The 19,781-nt window shown below is 39.3% G+C and overlaps 1 protein-coding gene and 1 long non-coding RNA gene across 7 annotated transcripts in view; one reads left to right on the forward strand and one right to left on the reverse strand.

The window, feature by feature from the left end:
- The first annotated feature begins 2,134 nt into the window (after window positions 1-2,134).
- Ttk (TTK protein kinase) overlaps window positions 2,135-19,781 on the forward strand; it is a 43,193-nt gene continuing 25,546 nt past the window's right edge. For 2 of the 6 annotated variants that reach the window (XM_087905438.1, XM_087905444.1), the window contains exons 1-10: window positions 2,135-2,449; window positions 3,518-3,674; window positions 7,515-7,728; window positions 8,031-8,137; window positions 11,855-11,998; window positions 12,402-12,516; window positions 12,711-12,783; window positions 12,881-12,975; window positions 13,995-14,082; window positions 15,236-15,356. In XM_087905438.1, the coding sequence (XP_087761564.1) occupies window positions 3,521-3,674; window positions 7,515-7,728; window positions 8,031-8,137; window positions 11,855-11,998; window positions 12,402-12,516; window positions 12,711-12,783; window positions 12,881-12,975; window positions 13,995-14,082; window positions 15,236-15,356 (1,111 nt within the window). In that variant the 5' untranslated portion in view covers window positions 2,135-2,449; window positions 3,518-3,520. Of the gene's footprint in view, window positions 2,450-3,054; window positions 3,255-3,517; window positions 3,675-7,514; window positions 7,729-8,030; window positions 8,138-11,854; window positions 11,999-12,401; window positions 12,517-12,710; window positions 12,784-12,880; window positions 12,976-13,994; window positions 14,083-15,235; window positions 15,357-19,781 lie in introns of all 6 variants that reach the window. The other 4 variants (XM_087905440.1, XM_087905442.1, XM_087905441.1 and 1 more) reach the window with 4 other exon arrangements.
- LOC148122248 (uncharacterized) overlaps window positions 2,792-19,781 on the reverse strand; it is a 79,847-nt gene continuing 62,857 nt past the window's right edge. Inside the window, exon 3 of the long non-coding RNA XR_015737686.1 lies at window positions 2,792-3,124. This is a non-coding gene — a long non-coding RNA (uncharacterized LOC148122248). The remainder of the gene's footprint in view (window positions 3,125-19,781) is intronic.

Genomic DNA, 19,781 nt, shown 5'->3' on the forward strand with positions numbered 1-19,781 from the left:
CCCGTTTCTCCTTGTTTCCTTCAAAACCTCCAATTTTATGTACCTTATAGCCCTTTGTGTCACAATCCACCAATGTTTTTGTTCATTTTTGTCTGTGTTTAATTTTACATATTTTAAAATAAATATCTTTTTATTATTTATAGTTGTGTGTGTGTGTGTGTGTGTGTGTGTGTGTGTGTGTGTGTGTGAGATGCACATGAGCGCAGGTGCCTCCAAAGCTGGAGCTGAAATTACAGGAGATGGTGAGCCCCTGATATGGCTTCTCTGGAAAAGCCAGATGTGCTCCTAACTGCTGAGCCATCTCTCCCGCCATTCTTTCCGTTTTTAAATTATGTTTCCAAGCCTAGTGATTTTTTTTCTTTCCCCAGCAAATCGGCTGCTAACCTTATATAATGTAATTTCTACTGTATTTCTTGGACAATTCATTTCCACACATTTATTTTGTTTTTTTCTCACACACTCTGAATGACTCCTTAACATGTTCAGTTAAATTTTTCTCTTAGGTTTTGGAAAGCATGAAATACAATAAAAATTAAAATTTTAATGTTCTTATCAGCCAAATATGTCATCTGTGCCATTTCTGGATCAGTTTTAATTGATTTCTTCCCCCCACTTAGCAGTTTCATTTTCTTTTTCTTTTTTCCTTTTCTTTAATTTTTGAGACCTGGCTTCTCTGTAGCTTTGGAGCTTATCTTGGAACTTGCTCTATAGACCAGGCTGTACTCAAACTCACAGAAATCCACCTGTCTCTGCCTCTCAAGTGCTTGGATTAAGGGCCTGCGCCACCACTGCCTAGTTAACAGTTTCATTTTCTTCTTTTCAAAGTCTGGTGATTTTTTTCCCCCCAAATAGGTAACAGGTGTGTAAACAGGATCCCTGTTCAAGGCTTTTGTTTGTTTGTTTGTTTGTTTTTATATTTCTATAAATACTGCTGAGCTGTGTTCAGGTCTATACTTAAGTTACATGGCAATAGTCTGATCTTTTTAAGGTTTCTTTTTAAGGTTTCTTTTCAACTTTTATACTTGACCAAAGATGGCTTTTGGCTTTTTTTGAGACAAGGTTTCTCTGTAGCTTTGGTGCCTGTCCCAGAACTAGTTCTTATAGACCAGGCTGGCCTCAAACTCACAGAGATTCGCCTGCCTCTGCCTCCCGAGTGCGCCCCGGCAAAGATGGCTTTTTATAGAAGGGATTACTGCATCAAACCCTCTATCTATGTGGGTTTCACACCCATGGATTTAACCAACTGTAGATGAACTTTTTTTTTTTACTTGCATCTGTATTGAACAGACTTTTCTTGTCGATATTCCCTAAACAATGTTGTATAACATATATTCATATCATATCTATATTAAATCAAGTGTTACAATGATTTAGAGATCATTCATTTTAAACTATTCTGGAAGCCGGGAGTGGCGGCACAAGGCTTCAATCCCAGCACTCTGGAGACAGGGGCAAGTGGACCTCTGTAAGTTCAAGGACAGCCTGATCTGCACAGGGAGTTAGTTCTATGACAGCCAGGGATACACAGTGAGACCCGGTCTCAAAAACTAACACCCCTTCCCTAAAGAAAAAAAAATGTATACAGGAGCAGATCATAGGGTTTGTATATAGACCGTGCAACTTTATTTAAAAGACTTGAGCATCTACGGATTTGGGTATCAGTAAGGGCAAACAGAGAGGAAGGCATGTCATGCTGCCTGAAAATGAACGTTCTGGCTACAGCTGTAGTTTCTCCTTACACATAGAAAACCAAGCGTCGAGTCTGACCACACAGCACCGCCTTTTTCTTTTCTTTCTTCTTCCTTCCTTCCTTCCTTCCTTCCTTCCTTCCTTCCTTCCTTCCTTCCTTCCTCCCTCCCTCCCTCCCTCCCTCCCTCCCTCCCTCCCTCTCTCCCTCCCTCCCTCCCTCCCTTCTTTTTTCTTACCCCCCCCCCCTTATGTGATATTAAACCTCAGCCAGTCAGGGGCGCTGGGTACCAGACAGAAAGCCTAGTCAAGCTATTCTTCTAAGCGCAGCATCTCAGAGAGGGAGGAGATCAGGAGCGCTGAGCGCAGCCTGGGCAGTCATGGCGGGAGGGGCATCAGAATCCTAACAAAGGGCAGAATGGGCTTTGGGGTGAAGACGAGGCCGAGGCTCCCTAGAGGGTGTTGGAAGGGCATGCGTGTGAGCACCAAAGCCAAAGCCCCTGACTCCAGGCCGATCGACCCAGGCCGGAGGCGAGAGGCAAGCTCCAGCAGATTGGGGATAATTCCCCGGGACGTTTGCAGGTGGGTGCGCCCGGCCTCCACGCAGGAGGCGGCGCGGCGCACGGAACCAATCACGACCGGCGTTGTCACGTGATGAGCCGTAACCAATAGGAGGTGGCGGGGAAGTCAGCGGGGAAATTCAAACGTGGCTCCGAAGAGGAGTTGGGGCTCTGCTGTTTGCGTCCTTGCTCGGCCTCCGGAGGTGAGTGCAGCGGAGCGGGCGTTGCGGAGCGGCTGCAGCCAGCGGGAGGCTGCGGGGCCGTGATGATGGCGGGCTCTGGGGACCCGGGCCGGGTGGGCGGGAGCGCAGGGCGGCAGTGCGAGCTACAGGACCCGGGGCTGGGAGTGGGTAGCGGGGCCCGGAAGTGAGTGGGAAGCGGGCGGGACTGGCTGTGCACCCCACAGAACCTGCCTCTGCTGGCTGGGAGCTGGGAGGAGGCGGGGGAGCCCCTTGCTGCCTTTCTTGCCGCATTTCTGCCGTGGGCTTGAGTTACTGCGTTGTGGAGCATCAGTAATGGGAGCGACAGGAAGAAAGACTGCTAACCAGTTAAAAAACATCTTCGCGCAGAAAAGCCTGGCATTTGCCCAGTGCTGCGACACTACCTTAATCCTTGCGTTAGAATTGCAAAGGCGCAAATCACAGTTTTGTCAGGGACAGAACTGTTGAAAGTCAATCAGCGGAAGGATGGCTTTTCTTCTTGCTTTGTGTTCTCAATGTCTGTGAATACTCAGTCAGAGTAGGTAACCAAAGAGGCAACTTATTCTCAGTACCTAACGGGTTCCTTCCGTCTCCTCTATCACTCCCAGAATTCAAGAGAACACCTCCTTTCTCTTGTTTTTAATGATGAAATCTATAGACGGCCCCGAGAAAATAATTCTGGAAAAAAAAAAGTGAAAGAAGACCTTCAGTGAAATGAAGTTTTAAAGGGCATTCGCCGAACACGGTGATGTATACATTAATCCTAGCACCAGGGAGGTGAGAGAAGATGAGTTAAGACCAGCCGCAGGCACGTAGACAGATCAAACCCATCCTAGGCTACTTGACACCTTGACTCAAACACACAAACAAAACTCATGGCCAGCATTTGTCTTCCGATATATGCAGTGTTCTGTCACTGATAGTATATTGGGAAGAATAGATATGTTTGGCTCGTCGAAACGTTTCTGGTATTTGTTTGGTTTTGGTTTGCTTTTGGTGCCCCACTGTCACCTAATAACAATTACATTTAGATATGTTTACAAAATTAATGTTTTGTTGTTTTCGTTCTAGAAGATGAATTACAATTTAGAAATGGAGGCTGAAGAATTAGATGGCAGGAAGTTGACAATTGATTCCATAATGAACAAAGTAAGAGATATTAAAAATAAGATAAACGAAGACCTTACTGATGAGCTGAGCTCGAATAAGATCTGTGCTGAAACTACAGGTGAGTTTTTCTTTTCTTTAAAAAGCAAACAAATAAACAAAACCCCAACTTTATTGAGTGCCTCTAAGGTAAAGAAAAGAGATCAACCACTGTTTGTTGCCTAACATAGTTTTTTTTTTCTTCAGAAATTTATGGCTATCCTTTAGACTGTACTTCATACTTCATCATCTTTTTTGCTGATAAATATTACAAACTTTTATGCTGTCTAGAGAGAGGCGTGGGGGGCCATCATGGGTGTGGTAGGGTACCTTGTACCTGTCATCCCAGCACTTGGGGATCTGAGGCAGCAAGATCTCAAGTTTATGGCCTGTAGGGGACATACAGTAAGGCCCTGCCTCAAAAACTCAAAATAACAACAAAAAAGCATCATTTATTAGTGTACTCACGAGTAGTTTTCTTACCTCTTCTGCTCCTGTCAGCTGGCTCTGTTGGCTAATCTGCCTGCTCGCCTTACACGAGCAGGGTTTTCTGTTTGTTGTTGTTTATCTGCTCCTTTTTTTTTTAAAAAAGACTGAGGAAGGCTCATGAATTTTACTGAAGTTATATTTAAAAATCTTTTTTTGATTTATGTGTGACTATGTTACCAACACATAGGTGTGAATACCACTTTCATGCTTGGTGCTCTTGAAGGTTAGAAGAGGGTATGGATCCCCTGGAACTGGAGTTATGAGTGGTTCTGAGCCACCATGTGGATGCTGGGAATGGAACCTGGCTCTTCTGCAAGGGCAACAAATCCTCTTAAGTCCTGAGCCATCTCTCCAGTCTCCTAAAGTTATATTTAATCTTAACACCAAACACTGGATTTGAAGGATCCTCCTATTGGTCTTGTGGCTTCACCACCCCCTTTGCTCTGTTTGCCCTCTTATAGCCAGAGGTCCCTTCAGTCCCAAACAGGTGTCACTTTTACCTCCTCATACTTCTAAACGTTTGCTTGCGGGGCCTTCCCTAATGTGCCTGTTTCAGACAGTTACCTTCTGAGATGGGAGTGTGTCCCCTTGTGCTGTTTATTCAGCCCGAATTCCTTTCATGTATAATTCATCTGTATGTTTAGAGATTGTTCTGTTCTCCACTAGAGCACCATTTCCAGTCTGTTGCTCTGTCCAGTGCTTAGACAATGAATCCTGGTATGAAGTTGGCACTTACTGGGTGACGACAGCTGAGTGCGTAATGCACTAGCTTTGTAACAATCATTAGTCTCACAAGCTGAAGTCTATTTTTCAAATGGTTGATGTCATTTGAGCGGCCAGCATATGGATATTCACAGGATAAGACAGAGATGCTCTGTGTTCCATCTTTTTAAACTGTGGGTTAGAACTTAGTAACTATGTGAATGGTGGGTCAGGAAAAATCGGCAACAGTGTCTGAATGCTTGGTCATTGAAATTTATGTCAAAGGCAAATGTAGGATAAACCCAGTGCTTCTGCCTCTATGTGCCCGTGTTGCATTGCTCAGCTGCCCTGTAGCCTCGGTTCCAAGTGCACAGTGTGTGTACTTTGCACTGTACACAGTGTCCCACCACTCAGTGCTGATAAACACTGTCTGCAATACCTTGGCTCAGATTTGAGGTGATTGCATGTTTTAACTGTACATATGAAGCTTCTTGCTCCTACAGAAATGCAATAGTTTAATGATGAACAACAAAACTTTTAACATTTTTCCACTGTTATTCCTCATGGGTATGAAATTACCATTATCTTTGGATTGTAATATGTTAGAATGCTTGATTTTAAAAGTTGCGGGTTTGCTGACTTAAATTACATCAAAAAATGTTAATTTATGCTTAGGATTAGAATAGAATTTCCAAGAGTTTTTAAAATTGCCATGAATGTATTTCTTCCATTTTGTTCTATATATTTATGGTAAGTGGCAGACTCAGAATTGATGATAATAAAATCAAAATATTGATCAGTCTGGAAAACACTAGAGATGTTCTCTGCCTTCCAATTTTCAATATCCAGCCAAGATTTCATTTTTTGCGTAAAATATAAATAAATACATCCATTTTATTAGGATATAGGTTTGCCTTAATTCTTAGTTTTGTTTTGTTTTGTTTTTTGAAAAAGAGTTTTGAAAAAGGGTTTCTCTGTAGCTTTGGAGCCTGTCTTGGAACTCACTCTGTTGACCAAACTGGCCTCGAACTCAGAAATCCACCTGTCTCTGCCTCTCAAGTGCACGACCACTGCCCGGCTTTGCTTTCATTCTTAATAAATGGTAAAATTGTATGTGACAAAATTATTTTGAAATAGGTTGATTTACGTTATTGTCAATAAGTGTTCAATTTGTATGCCTATTTCATATACTTGCATTCCTGGTGGTTGCTTAAAAATTTCTCAGGTGAAAAGGGATTGCAGATTTGGAAGCACTCTCTGTTCAGCAGAGAGCCTGGTTGGTGCCCAGAGGGCTTGGGAATCCATCTCCAGATCACAAGTGACAAAATGCATTTTTTAGGTATTTCACAAAGTAGCTTTTAGGAAATTAGTAGAAGATAAACTGAGAAATTAGGTTAGGATTCGGCCAACTTAAATTCAGAGTGAGAAAGCAAAGTCCTGAGTGAGGTGTTCTGACAGAATAAGAAGAGTCGTTTTTGTCAGCAAATGGAGTGACAGCTCCTTTGAGAAACTGTAATTTAAAAGTACTTATTAACCACTAAAATACCCTAATTAGGAGATTGGCAGTTAAGTTTCTTTAAAAGCAAAACAAAAACAACAAGTTAGCACTGAATAAGTGTGTTACCAAGTGAAAATTATGCTTGGAAGATTTAACCCAGGACTGTGTACACTAGGCAGGACAGACTTGGTTGTTGAATTCCTTGAAACTCGACACCCAGAAGGTAGAGAGGGGCTCAAAGTACAAGGTCACCCTCAGCTAAGTATTGAGTTGTACACTACCTAGGCTATATGAAACTGTGCTATAAAAACAAAACAAGATTTTCTGAAATTTAATTTCTTGTTGTGGTTTTGGTTTATTTATTTTGAGACAGTCTGTAGCCATTCTGATACAGCTGTGTAGACCAAACTGATCTCAAAACTGACAGAGATCCTCTTACCTCTGCCTCCCCAGCCCTGGGATGAAAAGTGTGAATCACCATGTCTCGCTTGAAGTTTATTCTTGCTGTTCTATGTAGGATGAGATTTCACAGCAATAAAACTAATGCCCACAAGAAGCCCTGTAGGATCTGAAGGCATGGATTGGTGAGACCAGGAAATTGGCAGGGCATTTAAGAGAAATGTAGGAAACTTGGAAGAAGAAAAAGGCCTTAGTGCTCTTGTTCCTTTGCTTCTCTGTTTGCAGTTTAAGTAAGTTTGAGGTACATGGAATAATGTTGGATATTATCACTATTACCCAGGAAAGGTTGTGCCCAGCCAGAGGCTCATACTTCTGAAACGTGAATCAGATGATTGATAGAGGATTTTCCAGTGTGAATTCTTACAGTTGAAAATAGTGAGATATGACCTAGAGAGATTGCTCAGTGGTTAGAGTACTGGCAGAGGACCCAAGTTCAATTCCCAGCACCCAATCTGCAGTTCACAACTGTCTCTGTTTTTAAGTTTATAATTACATAGTTTAGACAATCCTAAAACGATATCTCAAGACCTCTGGCTTCTGGGAGCACCGTGTGCACACAATGCACAGACATACATGTAAGCAAAACACCCATACACCCAAAATAAATTATTGTAAAAATCAATAAAATCATGGATTAAAATAGTAATATTACAAGGTGCTTATGTGCATTGACAGTATTGTAAATGCCTAACTATAATTTGGAGGACAATTAATTTGTTTGCTGTTTATCTGTTTCTCTGTTGTGATTTTTTTCTCTTTATTCATATAATACAGAAACGGTTAACCAAATTATGATGGTGGCGAACACCCCAGAGAACTGGTTGAATTTCTTGCTGAAACTAGAGAAGAGCAGTGTCCCCCTAAATGATGCTTTTTTAAATAAGTTGATCGGTCGCTATAGTCAAGCAATTGAAGCCCTTCCTCCAGATAAATATGGCCAGAATGAGAGCTTTGCTCGAATCCAAGTCAGACTGGCTGAATTAAAAGCGTAAGTTTTAGCTTTGAAACTACACTTAACCAACTATATATGTACTACATTACAAAGAGAGAAAGTAAAATCTTGTAATTTATGTTTTTTAACCCAATACTTTTGTTTAATATAAATGATTTCCTGTGGATATAGATTTTTCAAAGTTGCAGAGTTTAGAAAGTTCCTAAAACAGTGCACAAATGTCACCTAGATTTTTTATTTTTGCATAAACAATAATCCATGTCTTTGAAAAGAGAAGTTATCAAGTGTAGTTAACTATGTCCTTTTGATTTTTTAAATTTGGGTATGTTTTGTTGTAGTATTCAAGAACCTGACGATGCTCATGACTACTTTCAAATGGCCAGAGAAAACTGCAAGAAGTTTGCTTTTGTGCATGTGTCTTTTGCACAGTTTGAACTATCTCAAGGTAATCTGAAAGTATCAAGTGTAAATAAGTGAAAGCGCGTCCTCGTGTACATTACTGTTGAATCATAGATTTGAAGTGAAAACTTAAAGCGGAAATGCTGCAGCTGAGCAGATGAGTGCTTTGTGGCTAAGTAGAGTGTGCACTCCGCCCTCTGTTCACAAGGAAAGGTCTGGAAGTAAGCACAGACGTCTGAAGGAAGGCTTTCTCACTGAGTATTTGTAGAATACAAATACTGGAACTTAGATAAACTTGTCTAGTCTGTGTGGCATAGCCCTGGAGGGTGTGTTAAAATAATGCTGTGACATTGACTTGGTGGATCTCCCTAATGCCCCGCTGCAAGAACATTTCTTCTTGCTCATGTGATTCTTCATAGTCTGCCTTTTGTTATAAGGCCAGGGCATCTTTTCTGTGAGACATTTTATAATCTTATTAAAAATTATAATCTTTGCTTAACTTTCTTTTTATTTATTCTTTGTGTCTTTCACATCATATGTCTTGATTCTGTTCATTTCCCATCCCTGAGTATCTGCCCTCTGCCCTCCCTCCGGGGGCAATAAAATTTAAGGTGGGGAAGGGGAAGGGAAATCTCATCATGGAAACTGTAGTCTGATGCAGTGAGTCCTACAGTAAACTCTTTTATCTGTTTATCTTCATTTGCAAGTGTTCATTGCAAAGAATCTTTAGTTTGAGGCCTCTAATTTCTGCTGCAGCAGTGATGTTGGGCCCTCACTGGAACCCCTGTTGGTGACTCTGCTGTTAGCCTATATCGTGGAGATCCTGCAGCTTTGGGTCTGCAGGATCTGTCTCTTCACGTGCTTCAGCAGATCACAGATCGGGTGGATGTTGGTTCTAGGTTCTAGGCCTGGGTAGTTGCAGTGTTGGTCAGCTCACCCGTTCTCCCTTGCCCTCTCACCAGCAGGGTGAACTCCCCGGCATTGTTCCTGCAAGTTCACCCCTTGCAGCAATGAACAATAGCAATGGGCGGGGCTTGTTCTCCTGCTTCCTGTCCTCGTGGCCAGCTCTATTGTGTTGCCCAGACTTGGTGTAGGGGCCGCTTTCCTGAGTGCTGCAGCAGGTGAGGGGCAGGGCTAGCACTCCCTCTCTTAAGACCTCAAGGTCAGCTCTCCCACCTGCCTCAGGCATTGGTGGACAGAAGAGGGGAGGGCATCTTGCTCCCACCCACGCCACCACATGACTGATAATAGGGACAGCTCCTCCTTACTCAGCCAGGCCTCTGCCAATAGAGTTAACTCTATTGTGCTGCTCACATGAGGCGCAAGGCCTGCTCTCCCGACTGTTGCAGCTGGTGGTGGGTAGGGGCATCCCTGAGACATTTTTAAGCTCTCTGTTCCGTAGTATTTTTCCCCTCATATTCTGCGGATCTTTGGCTATACCTGATGTGACTAAAGTAGGTTTGTTCAAGGCAAACTGTTCCCCAGGTTTGATGTGGAAAAAAACATTGAACAACTCAGACATGGTTTGGGAATCCTCAGTTTACAGAGGTGTTTCCCAAGTTCTAATAATCAAATCTGTAGTGTACTGTGTATTTAGAAAACACACATTTTCCTCCTAGAGAAACTGATATCTCCTTGCTTTTTATGGTAGGTCTGGTCAGGCCTTTAAAACCCAATGGCCTTTCAATGGTAACTGTAACAGAGAACGAATAAACTGAGCTGTCTATAAACACACAAAACTAAATCCCTGAAGTGTATCAGTAGCCGCCAGGTCAAATTTGTGATTGCCCGCAGATTGCTGTCTGCCTTTAGAGGGGAAGGGCGTCCCAGCATTTTTCAGAGGCTCTAATGACTTTTTGACTTGAGTCAATAAGGTCTTAAATTATTGGTGCTTCTCTAGGTCTTTAGGTTTACCAAAGTACTCAGTTACATGCAATTTTTTCACGTTTCTCAATAAAACATAAGGATTTAATCGTTAAAGTGTTTTGTAGGGCATATGTTATATGCTGAGCGCATCTTCCCTGACCCAGTTCTCCCCACCTGCCTTTTTCTCTCCCTCTCCCTCTTTAATCACCTTTGTTGCCCCAATCAGTTTTACTTCTATTTGTGTGTGTGTGTGTGTGTGTGTGTGTGTGTGTGTGTGTATCTATCTATCTATCTATCTATATGATTTTATGTTATTGTATAAAAATCTAGGGCCATAAAAGAAAAATGATATTTAGCTAAGATTTGCTTGGTTTTCTTTATATGATTGTCTCTAATTGCATCCATTTTCGTGCAAAGGTCATAACTTCATTCTTCCTCTGGCTGAAAATAATTTCATTGTGTATATATACCACATTTTTGTCATCCATTTCTCTGTTAGATACCCATCTTGATTTCATGGCTTAACTGTTGTGACTAGTTTTCTGTTTTATGTGGATGAGTGTTTTGCCTGCTTGTATGTTCTCGAGCCATGTATATACCTGCAACCTAGAAGTCATAGAAGGAAGGCATTGGGTCCCCTGAAACTGGAGTTCTAGATGGTTGTGGGCTACCATGTCAGTACTATGAACCAAACCCTGGTTATCTACGAGAACAAGTGTTAAACGCTGAGCCATGTCTCCAGCCTTGCCTATACTGCTGCAGCAAACACCGCTGTGAAGTCTCTGTTTTATGTTTTATGTCTTTTGAGTAAGTAAATACCCAGGAAATAGTTGGGCCATGTGTTAGGTCTGTTTCTAGTGTTCTGAGAAACCTTGGTACTGATATCCACAAAGATTGGGCTAATTTATATTCCCATCAGTGGTATATAAGAATTTTCTTTTGTCCACCTCTGCACCTATATTTATTGTTTGTATTCTTAATGACTCACTACTCTAGTCAGAACAAGAATAAGATGAATTCTTGATGCAGTTTTGATAAGTTCTTTTTATATTCTGGATATTAGACCTCTATTAGATGCATAACTGGCAAAGATCTCCCATGTTACAGGTGGTTTCTTTACTTTGATTAACTATCTCCTTTGTTGTATGGAAACTTTTTAATGTCATGAGGTCTCATTTGCCAGTTTGGCCTCATTTCTCTAAGAACTGGGACTCCTTTCAGAAACTCTTTTCCAATAGTGCTATCTTGAAGTGTTTTCCCCACTTTATATTCTCTATACCCTAAGGGCCAGATTCATAGCACTATAGCCCATGAGTTCAGTTATTGTTGATAATATCCTGTGTGATACATGATGTACACATTGAATATTTATCAAATATTAGGGATAAATTTGCATTTGAAAGAAAATTTGGTAATCTCTTTAGTTGTATGTAATCTTTCTTGGTTATTTTGTGTTTTGGCAGTTGGGTGTAGATTAGTCTAACAGTGGATATTAGCCATTTACCCTTCTTTTTATGTAAATCCTTTTGCTAGAAGAGGCCTTAGCAAATTTTTGGTCTTGATGACTAAACGTTACAATGAATAGTTTGTAATAACAAATGATTGTTACTAGTACTGCTGTACTACATAGAATGGTTGAAATGTTTCTAATTGCTGTAGTTGGGTTTGGTTTTTTTGTGTTAATTTATTAAACTTCTAAAAGTTGTTTCAGTGATGAACAGGAATTAGTGTGGAGGAATTAAGTGTATGTATGAGAAATGAGAAATTGCTTATTTGTTTGCCTGTGCAATAATGTGCGTAAGACTGCTTCCCGCCCTAGGCACTAGTGAATAAATAAGAAGCTGGAGGTGGAGGATGAAAAGTGCTGCATCAAATCAGTTGTTTTTTCCTCTCTTAGGCAATCTTAAAAAAAGTGAACAGCTTCTTCATAAAGCTGTAGAAAGCGGAGCAGTGCCGCTGCAGATGCTGGAGATTGCCATACGCAACCTACACCTCCAGAAAAAGCAGCTGCTTTCAGAGGAGGACAAGAAAAGTTTATCAGGTGACTCTCAGTGTGTACTATGGTTTGCTGGAGTAAAATTAGGGTTCGGGATACTTTAAAGATGACAAAAAAAAATCATTTAGATATAGTGCTTAAAACCTAAAGTTAGATTGTAGGTGTATAAGAGGCGAGATATTCAGAAACAAAGATCCTTCCTGCACAAACATGTGTTGGTAACTCCTTTAAAATGACTTGGTCCAAGTAAGAAACTTGCACTTATTTAGAAGTAAAGGATATGCTTTTACCTTGGGGATAAAGCCATGTAAAAGAATGTATTGATGGCATTGTTGTGTTTCCATACCTTACGTGAGGCTCTTACCTATTATAAGTTGTCTTTTTAAAATATTTCAGTTTATAAGATTAGTTTTTTGTAAATTTAATCATAATTGTGAAATTTTTACAGCATCTACAGTACTAACTGCCCAAGAATCATTCTCCAGTTCCCTTGGAAATCTACAGAATAGGAACATCAGTTGTGATTCCAGGGGACAGCCTGCTATAGCCAGGATTTTATATGGGTAAGAAGATGAATTTAGCTCTTTACATGGTTATCTTTTATATATCTCTATATATCTGTATCTATCTATCTATCTAGATATCTAGATATATGGATATCTATTTCATGCAAGTGTAGTAACTATGTTTAGCAGTAAATGAAGATATATATTCATAATAGTCTCTGAAAAATCACAGCTATTTTCTTTCTATTCAGAGAGAACATGCCTCCACAAGATGCAGAAGTAAGTCATCGAAATCCCTTAAAACAAACTAACAAAGCTAAACCGGTAAGTCATTTTTGGTCTACTTTGAGGAAGGTAATGGTTTGTGAAGGAAATTTTTGTGTGTACCCATTGGTGTCTTAATCTTTCAAATCTTTTTTAGTCATGTCCCTTTGGAAGAATCCCGGTAAACCTTCTAAATAGCCCAGATTACCATGGGAAGACAGATGGTTCGGCTGTGCCAAATTTTTCGAAAAGGTATGTTTGAGTTTGGATTTTTATATATTTTTTATATTTAAAGACTATGTCAGAATGTCTTTTTTTTCTGATTAGTAGTGATTATGGTTAGTTTACCTTTCTTTGTAGTTCTAGGGATTGCTTGAGCCTAGGGCCCTAGTCATGCTCAGAATCAAAAAAGAAATAGGGTAAGTTAATTAACTGCTGAGTACAGTAGTGCAGACCTGTAACTCCAGCTAGCAGTGCTGAGCCAGGGGGGTTACCCTGGGCAGCACTGTAAGACTCCATCTTCGGTAATGAAACGCCGTTCATGGCATGTGATATACTTCCCTACTCTCAGCTTTAGTGTTTGCTCCCATATAAGAAACGGGAATATGCTGGATGTGTGGTAGGTGCTAGTAAGATTTGAGAAACAGCTAATTTAGTTGGTACCTTCAATAATTGAGGCCTTGTTATATTTAGACTTTGAGTAAATGTTGATAGTTAAAAGGGTACCTGCATTTGAAGTACATATCCCTGTTAGTTTATCTTGCTCCTTCATTTCAAATACCTAGTTGAAGCATGCAAGAGATTTTCTCCCACTCTGAAAAATGTATTTTTTTTTTAATTCTCCCCATCCCTCAAGCTTTATTCAGCCAGGTTTTGATACTTTTTACAGAAGACTGTTTGCCAGATTATAGAGGTCCACATGGCAGCTCACTGTGCGTTCTTATCCTTGATCTGTGTACAGTCTGAAAAGCCTCACCTACGTCCTTTTCCTTTCCCACATTCTTATCTAACTCCAGCTGTGACTTATTAGGTAATGAAGACATTAGCAATCACCTATCTCTTCATCAATTTTGTCATTGCCCAGCACCTACTTTTTAAGCATAGTCACCTTTGTTTTAGAATTATGTCACTCTTAAAGATGCCCCTTAAACAGATGCTTCCAATTCAACGTGTGTAGTATCAAATATGTGTATTTAAAACCAATTTTCAAATGATGAAACAATTTCAAGTTAACTGTTAAAATCCATTTTTTTTTTTTTTGTGGGTAATAGAAAGATATCCGGATCAGATTCCCGAGATTCAATTATGCCTGGATCCAAACCAAGTGGAAATGATTCCTGTGAATTGAGAACTTTAAAGGTATTTCAGTTTTAAGTGAATGTGAAGGTTCCAGGTCTAAAAGTTATAAAGCTTTCTTTAGGGAAAGGATCTAGTGTTTATCTATCTCCAGTGTATTGGGGAAGCCACAGGAGGGTTGAGACCACCCTGGGAGGTGACACACAACTCCTGGACTGTCTCTCAAACATTAAGTTGTTAGAGCAAGTGTCAACCATCTTTTAGAAGAACTATGAGGTACACTAATTAGGCATAGCTTTAAGTGGGTTAGTTGGCCTGGGTCTAAAAACCAACATGGAACTATTCACCATGTTTTGTTTATTACTATGTTTTACCTCATGACTCAAAGCATCTTTAAAATCAGAGCCCATGTTGGCGCTCTGATGAGATGAGAGCATAAGTATCAAAGTTAATCTGCCCCGCCCCACCTTGGTTAACTCTGCACAGATGTGACCAGCTCCATGTGCAGTGATTTCTAGGGGTTTAATGTTCTTAGCACACTTGACTTAAATCCCTGCCATTGTGGTATAAATTTTCAACATTACAAGCTTTAATGGTCTTATGCTTTGAAATACTAATTTTCTCTATTTTTAGGGAATGATACGTAATTATATAAAAAGATTACTCTCTGAGTTTATAATAACTACTGTCTTGAGGTTATGCAAGGGCTAATTTTTATTAGTGCTGTTTCTTAGTGATACAATAAAATCAGAGCGGGGGGTTTTGGCTGAGTGGTAGAGACTTCGCTGCTGTATGTGGGGCTTTGGGCTCATTTCCCAGCACTGCACAACCCATAAACACAAACTAAATAAAAAGTATAATAATGTAAATAAGTTAATTATATTTTCTCTTGTCATCAGACTTTTTCTATGGTGGATATAAACCTTCTAACCCTTTCTTTGTTGGGTGAGATATAGTGTAATAATTAAGTAATATTAATATGTCCACTGAAAAAGCAAATTAACCAAGTTAATGGTTATGCCTGTTCTGATGTTTAATCAGTAATTGAGAAAATTAATATTTTCTGAGTTTGTGAGCCTACTCAAATATGAGATAAAGTTTTGCAGTCATTTCACATAGATAAAGCTTTATTATATTGAACAGTAGGACAAATTAGGAGTACTGTTATTTATAATATTGTTATCTTATTTGAAATCTTTCTATGCTTTTTGTTTAGCCCATTCAAAGTGTCCATTTCAAAGACTCTCTGGTGTCCAATGAAAGAAGTTCTGAGCTTATTTCTGATTTAGTAATCTTGAAGAGTAAAACTGAATCAAGTCTTCTAACAAAATTGGAAGGTAAGTTCTCATGTAAGCAACCTTGATTAAGCTCACTGGGCTGTTACAAAAGAGGGACATGAAAGTCAGAGAGGGACTTGTTGAGAATAAAAAGGTTTTCAGTTGGGGAGAGAGGAAGATAAGAGAAGGTACCATAGCACGAAAAATGATGCATTCTATATATGTTTGAAAGTATCAAAACATAAAACACATAGATTGGGGAGATGGCTCTGTTGGTAAAGTGTTTGCCATTTATGCATGAGGACTGAATTCAGATCTCCAGAACCCACATGAAGCTGAACTTGGTAGTATAGATCTGTAACTCCAGTAGTCCTACGGTAAGGTGGAAGGCAGGGACAGGAGAATCCCCAGCAACTCCTGGGCCATCTATTCTAATGTATACAACACGGAATAAGAAGAGACCCTGTATCTAACAAAGGGAAGGCAAGAACTGGTCCCTGAAGTTGTTCTCAGACTTGCATGTGTTCACACATACCCAAGTGTGCACATGTCATATACACATGAGTGCACATAGCTTGAAACAGATTAATGACCTATTTGTGGTACAAAACTCTGTCTTCCTTTATTTTCCATTTGATTTTTTTTTTTTACTGAGTGCATGAATAGTATTGAATCCTATAGGGGAGGAAGCTATTTATCTAGAGGATGCATAAAATGAAGAGGAGGGACAATATAATAGAAATAAAATAATAGTTATTTCTTTAGTTGATTTGGATGCTATTTTTATCAAAGGACATAAAAGCAACTTGTATATCACAGCCCAATCTCATTTTTATTTTAAATCATACTTTGATTTTCCACTATGTAGATACTGTAATAAATGTTCTAGGGATCCAGTAATTTTAGGAATGGGGTCCCAAAATTTCAAATTAATTATGGGGTGTATATAGATTAGGTAACACATAATGTGAATAAAATGTACAGATTGTTAGGAGAGATGCAAGTAAAATGCTATGAGAATTTAGAAGAAAGAGAATTTTAGGAACCTAATTTAAATTACGGAAAATAAGAATATATGAAAGAGAACAAATTTGAAACCCTGTTAGCATATAAGTGACAGCTCACAATAATAGAGCTCAGATAGAGGGAGAATAGGTTAGGCAAACAAATAGAACCTAAACAGGGCTGAATTGAAGACAGTTGGGTAGAGTGGGCAGTAAGACTAGGTAACTTGAGTGGCATGCTTACACTCCAAAGTAAGCAGCTGCTCTCAGGGGTGGCAGGCTTACCAGCTGACTTTGAGTGTGTTCTAATGCTTTTCTGAAGCTGTGGTAAGAGCTGAGGATAATATTTTAATGTTCATGGGAAGCCCAGAGTCCAGTCAGAGGTTGCAGTGTTTTCCTCTTCACTTGTTGTAGAGCTGAGGAGGGACTTTGAAGACAAGTGGGACTTGCCTGATGTTTGCCTGGTGCTTTCATGGTTTTTAATACTGGAAGTCCAGGGTCCCAGGTACTGTAGCCTGTGAGACCAGCTCCCTGAACTGCACCCAGGATTGCAGAAAAGAGTACCTTCAGAGCTGCGGGGATTTAGAAAACTTTCCTGTCTATCTGAAGGAAAAGACTTCACAGCCACAATCTGAGGTCAAGCACTTTATTCTTTCCAGTTCTCCTTCTTCGGTTCCAGTTTTCTCATTCTGATTCTTCCGTAGTGCCTTTGTTCACACAGCTTATATATACACACATTCAACAGCAAACTTCTTTCAACATAAAAGGCTACAAAAGCTGCATCTGAGGGAGGTTAGTAACCATGGCAACACCCAACTTCAAGGTTCCTGGTGCAGAGGCTATGACCTGAGGCCAGGAGCGTAGTCCCCAGTGAGACAAGCTGCTGCTAAGGAATTTGCACAGGGAGTGGGTCCTTTATCACCCAGGCTTGGCAAGAGAAATTGGCATAGTATTTTAGGTTGCTTTGTGCTGATAACCTGTAGACACCTGTAATTCTGTCCTTTTGCGTATATGTAAAATTTTTAACTTACAGTCTGTTTACAGAGACGGTCTAGTTTGAAATTGTTCTGAGGTATTAAATCAGCTAAATATATTTAGCTTGTCTTAGATTGGGGAGAAACTGTTGTTTTCTCATGTTAGTCTGGGTAAAGAAACAAAACAGGCTTCTAAGTGTCCTGGTGGAGCAATAGATCTAGTTATGAAGCATATCCTAGTATCTTTCCATTCACCAAAATTATATAGCTTAATGAGAAGTCATCTTCCTGACTATCCACAGATATACGTGCCCATAAGATTGAGATGTGGTCATGAGGTTACATGTACAAATTACATGAAAATGCACGGTAATGGGGAGATTCCACAGCTATTTTTGCACATGTGAATTCATAGACAGAAGCAGCTGGGGTTCTCTCCATCAGAGAATAATTAATTCATCTGGTGGGTTGACATCTGAATTACCAGTTACCATCTGCCATATTGGCCCGCAACAGCTCATGGACCCAGGGGAGCCTCTGCCCCAAGCAGTGTTTCATCCTTAGAGCAGTCTTCTTATTCTTTGTCTTGAGTTGATTGGGAACAGATTCCTAGCCTTGCTCTTTGTTGGAAACTATATTCCATATTTTCTTGTCTTTTGATACCATTGGGAAAAATCATCTTTATCAAATAGGCGTGCTCATTTGGTGACTAATTTGATGAAATGGAATTCTGAGTTTCTGTACATTCTTCCTTACCAGTCTTCGTTCTTGTACTTTCTTTTATTTTAAACAACGTCTATGCAGTATCCTAAACATATTTACAGATTTTAGGTAATCATTTTGTCTTTCATATTTGATTCAGTTTTGCTTGAATTTAATATGAATATGAATTCATATGTATAAGATAAAGTGTAAAGATTTGTTCTTGATTTTTCTCATACAAATGTCTGTTTGACCCAGGGCCATTTTGAATACCCTCTCTTCTCTGTCTGGAAACTTAGGTGATTGAATTTTGGTGTGTGGTTTGGGATTTTTGCCATTGTTTCATACTTACTTTGTCTTTATTATAGTAAGACTTGATGTCTGTTAGTGCTAGTGTGTATGTTTTCAGTTGTTTTCCTTAGGATTGTTTCAGTTCTTATTAGCATTTTGAATTTCCATGAAAATACTAGGAGTTATGCATTACTATCCATCCTTTGAAAAATGGAATTTTGATTGAGAAGCCATTGAACCTGTAAAGATATTAGAGAGCTATTGTCCTTCCTTCATCAGCTTTTCAACCCGCTAGACTGGCTTATTGTTCACTTAATACACTAGGAGAGCTGTGTTCTCTAGAGCTCCTGTATGTGCTGTGGTGAGCCTATCCCTAACCCCTAGGATAGCTGATAGCTCCTGTATATGCTGTGTGAACCTATCCCTAACCCTAGGATAGCTGATATCTCTTGTATACGCTGTGGTGAACCTATCCCTGACCCCTAGGATAGCTGATATCTTGTATATGCTGTGTGAACCTATCCCTAACCCTAGGATAGCTGATATCTTTTGCTTTGTATACCAACTTGATTGTTGGTATACAAAATTAATTGGTTTTTAACATAGATATATTGACATTTCTACATTCACTGAACAAGTCTAATAATTTCCCTATGTATTCTTTAGGAGTCTTGTATTTATATTTGTTTATTTTATTTGTTCTTTTCTGAGACAAAGTCTCATGCTAGGCTGTGTAGCTTCAAACGTGTAATTCTCCTGCCTCCACCTGAAATTACAGGCATGTGTCAGTTTGTGGGGTTTTTTAGGTACACAGTCATCTTTGAAAATAAGTAACTTTTTTTTCTGATCCTTTTCATTTTCTTTGTTATTTTGCAGCATCTAAGAGGTCCAGAGTTATTATTGCTAGGAGAGATGATAAATTTTTTTGTCTCTCTATTGTAAGGGGACATTTTTAGTATTTTAGCTCTTGAAGTTATAGCTGTTATAGATTTTTATTGTTGTTTATTATCTAATTCTGTAAGCTCTATTTTTGATGTAGATTATTCATATTTTTGTGTATGCATGTGGTTCAACATTGATTTTATTAAAGGACCTTTTGTTGAGTTAGTCATATTTCTTTTTGATTATAGCAAGGTGCACTGATTTTTTTTGAGAGGTGTTTAGCAAGCAGCATTTAGGAATGAATTATATTTTGATATAATTTATTAGGTCTTTCATTAATTGTTAATATTTTGCTAAGAGTTTAGAATTTTGGTATTCACTGAATTGTAAATATGTTATTGGCATTTTTGTTTTTAGGCCTTTAAGACAGTCGATTAGAAGCTAGTAAAATTAAATTCTGTTTTAAAATGGAGGTCTAAGAACAGTAGTTTGTTAGTTTCTCTTTTTTTAGTAAGACATTAATATCCACACTTAAAAATTTTAATTTATTTATTAAAAAGCAGAAACACTTAAATCTGGTATGGTTTCCAATTAAACTTTCAAAACTATTTAGGGAAGTTACTGCCTTGCAG

The sequence above is a fragment of the Myodes glareolus genome, chromosome 4 (assembly GCF_982192425.1).
Source record: "Myodes glareolus chromosome 4, mMyoGla1.1, whole genome shotgun sequence".
Classification (NCBI taxonomy): Eukaryota; Metazoa; Chordata; class Mammalia; order Rodentia; family Cricetidae; genus Myodes; species Myodes glareolus.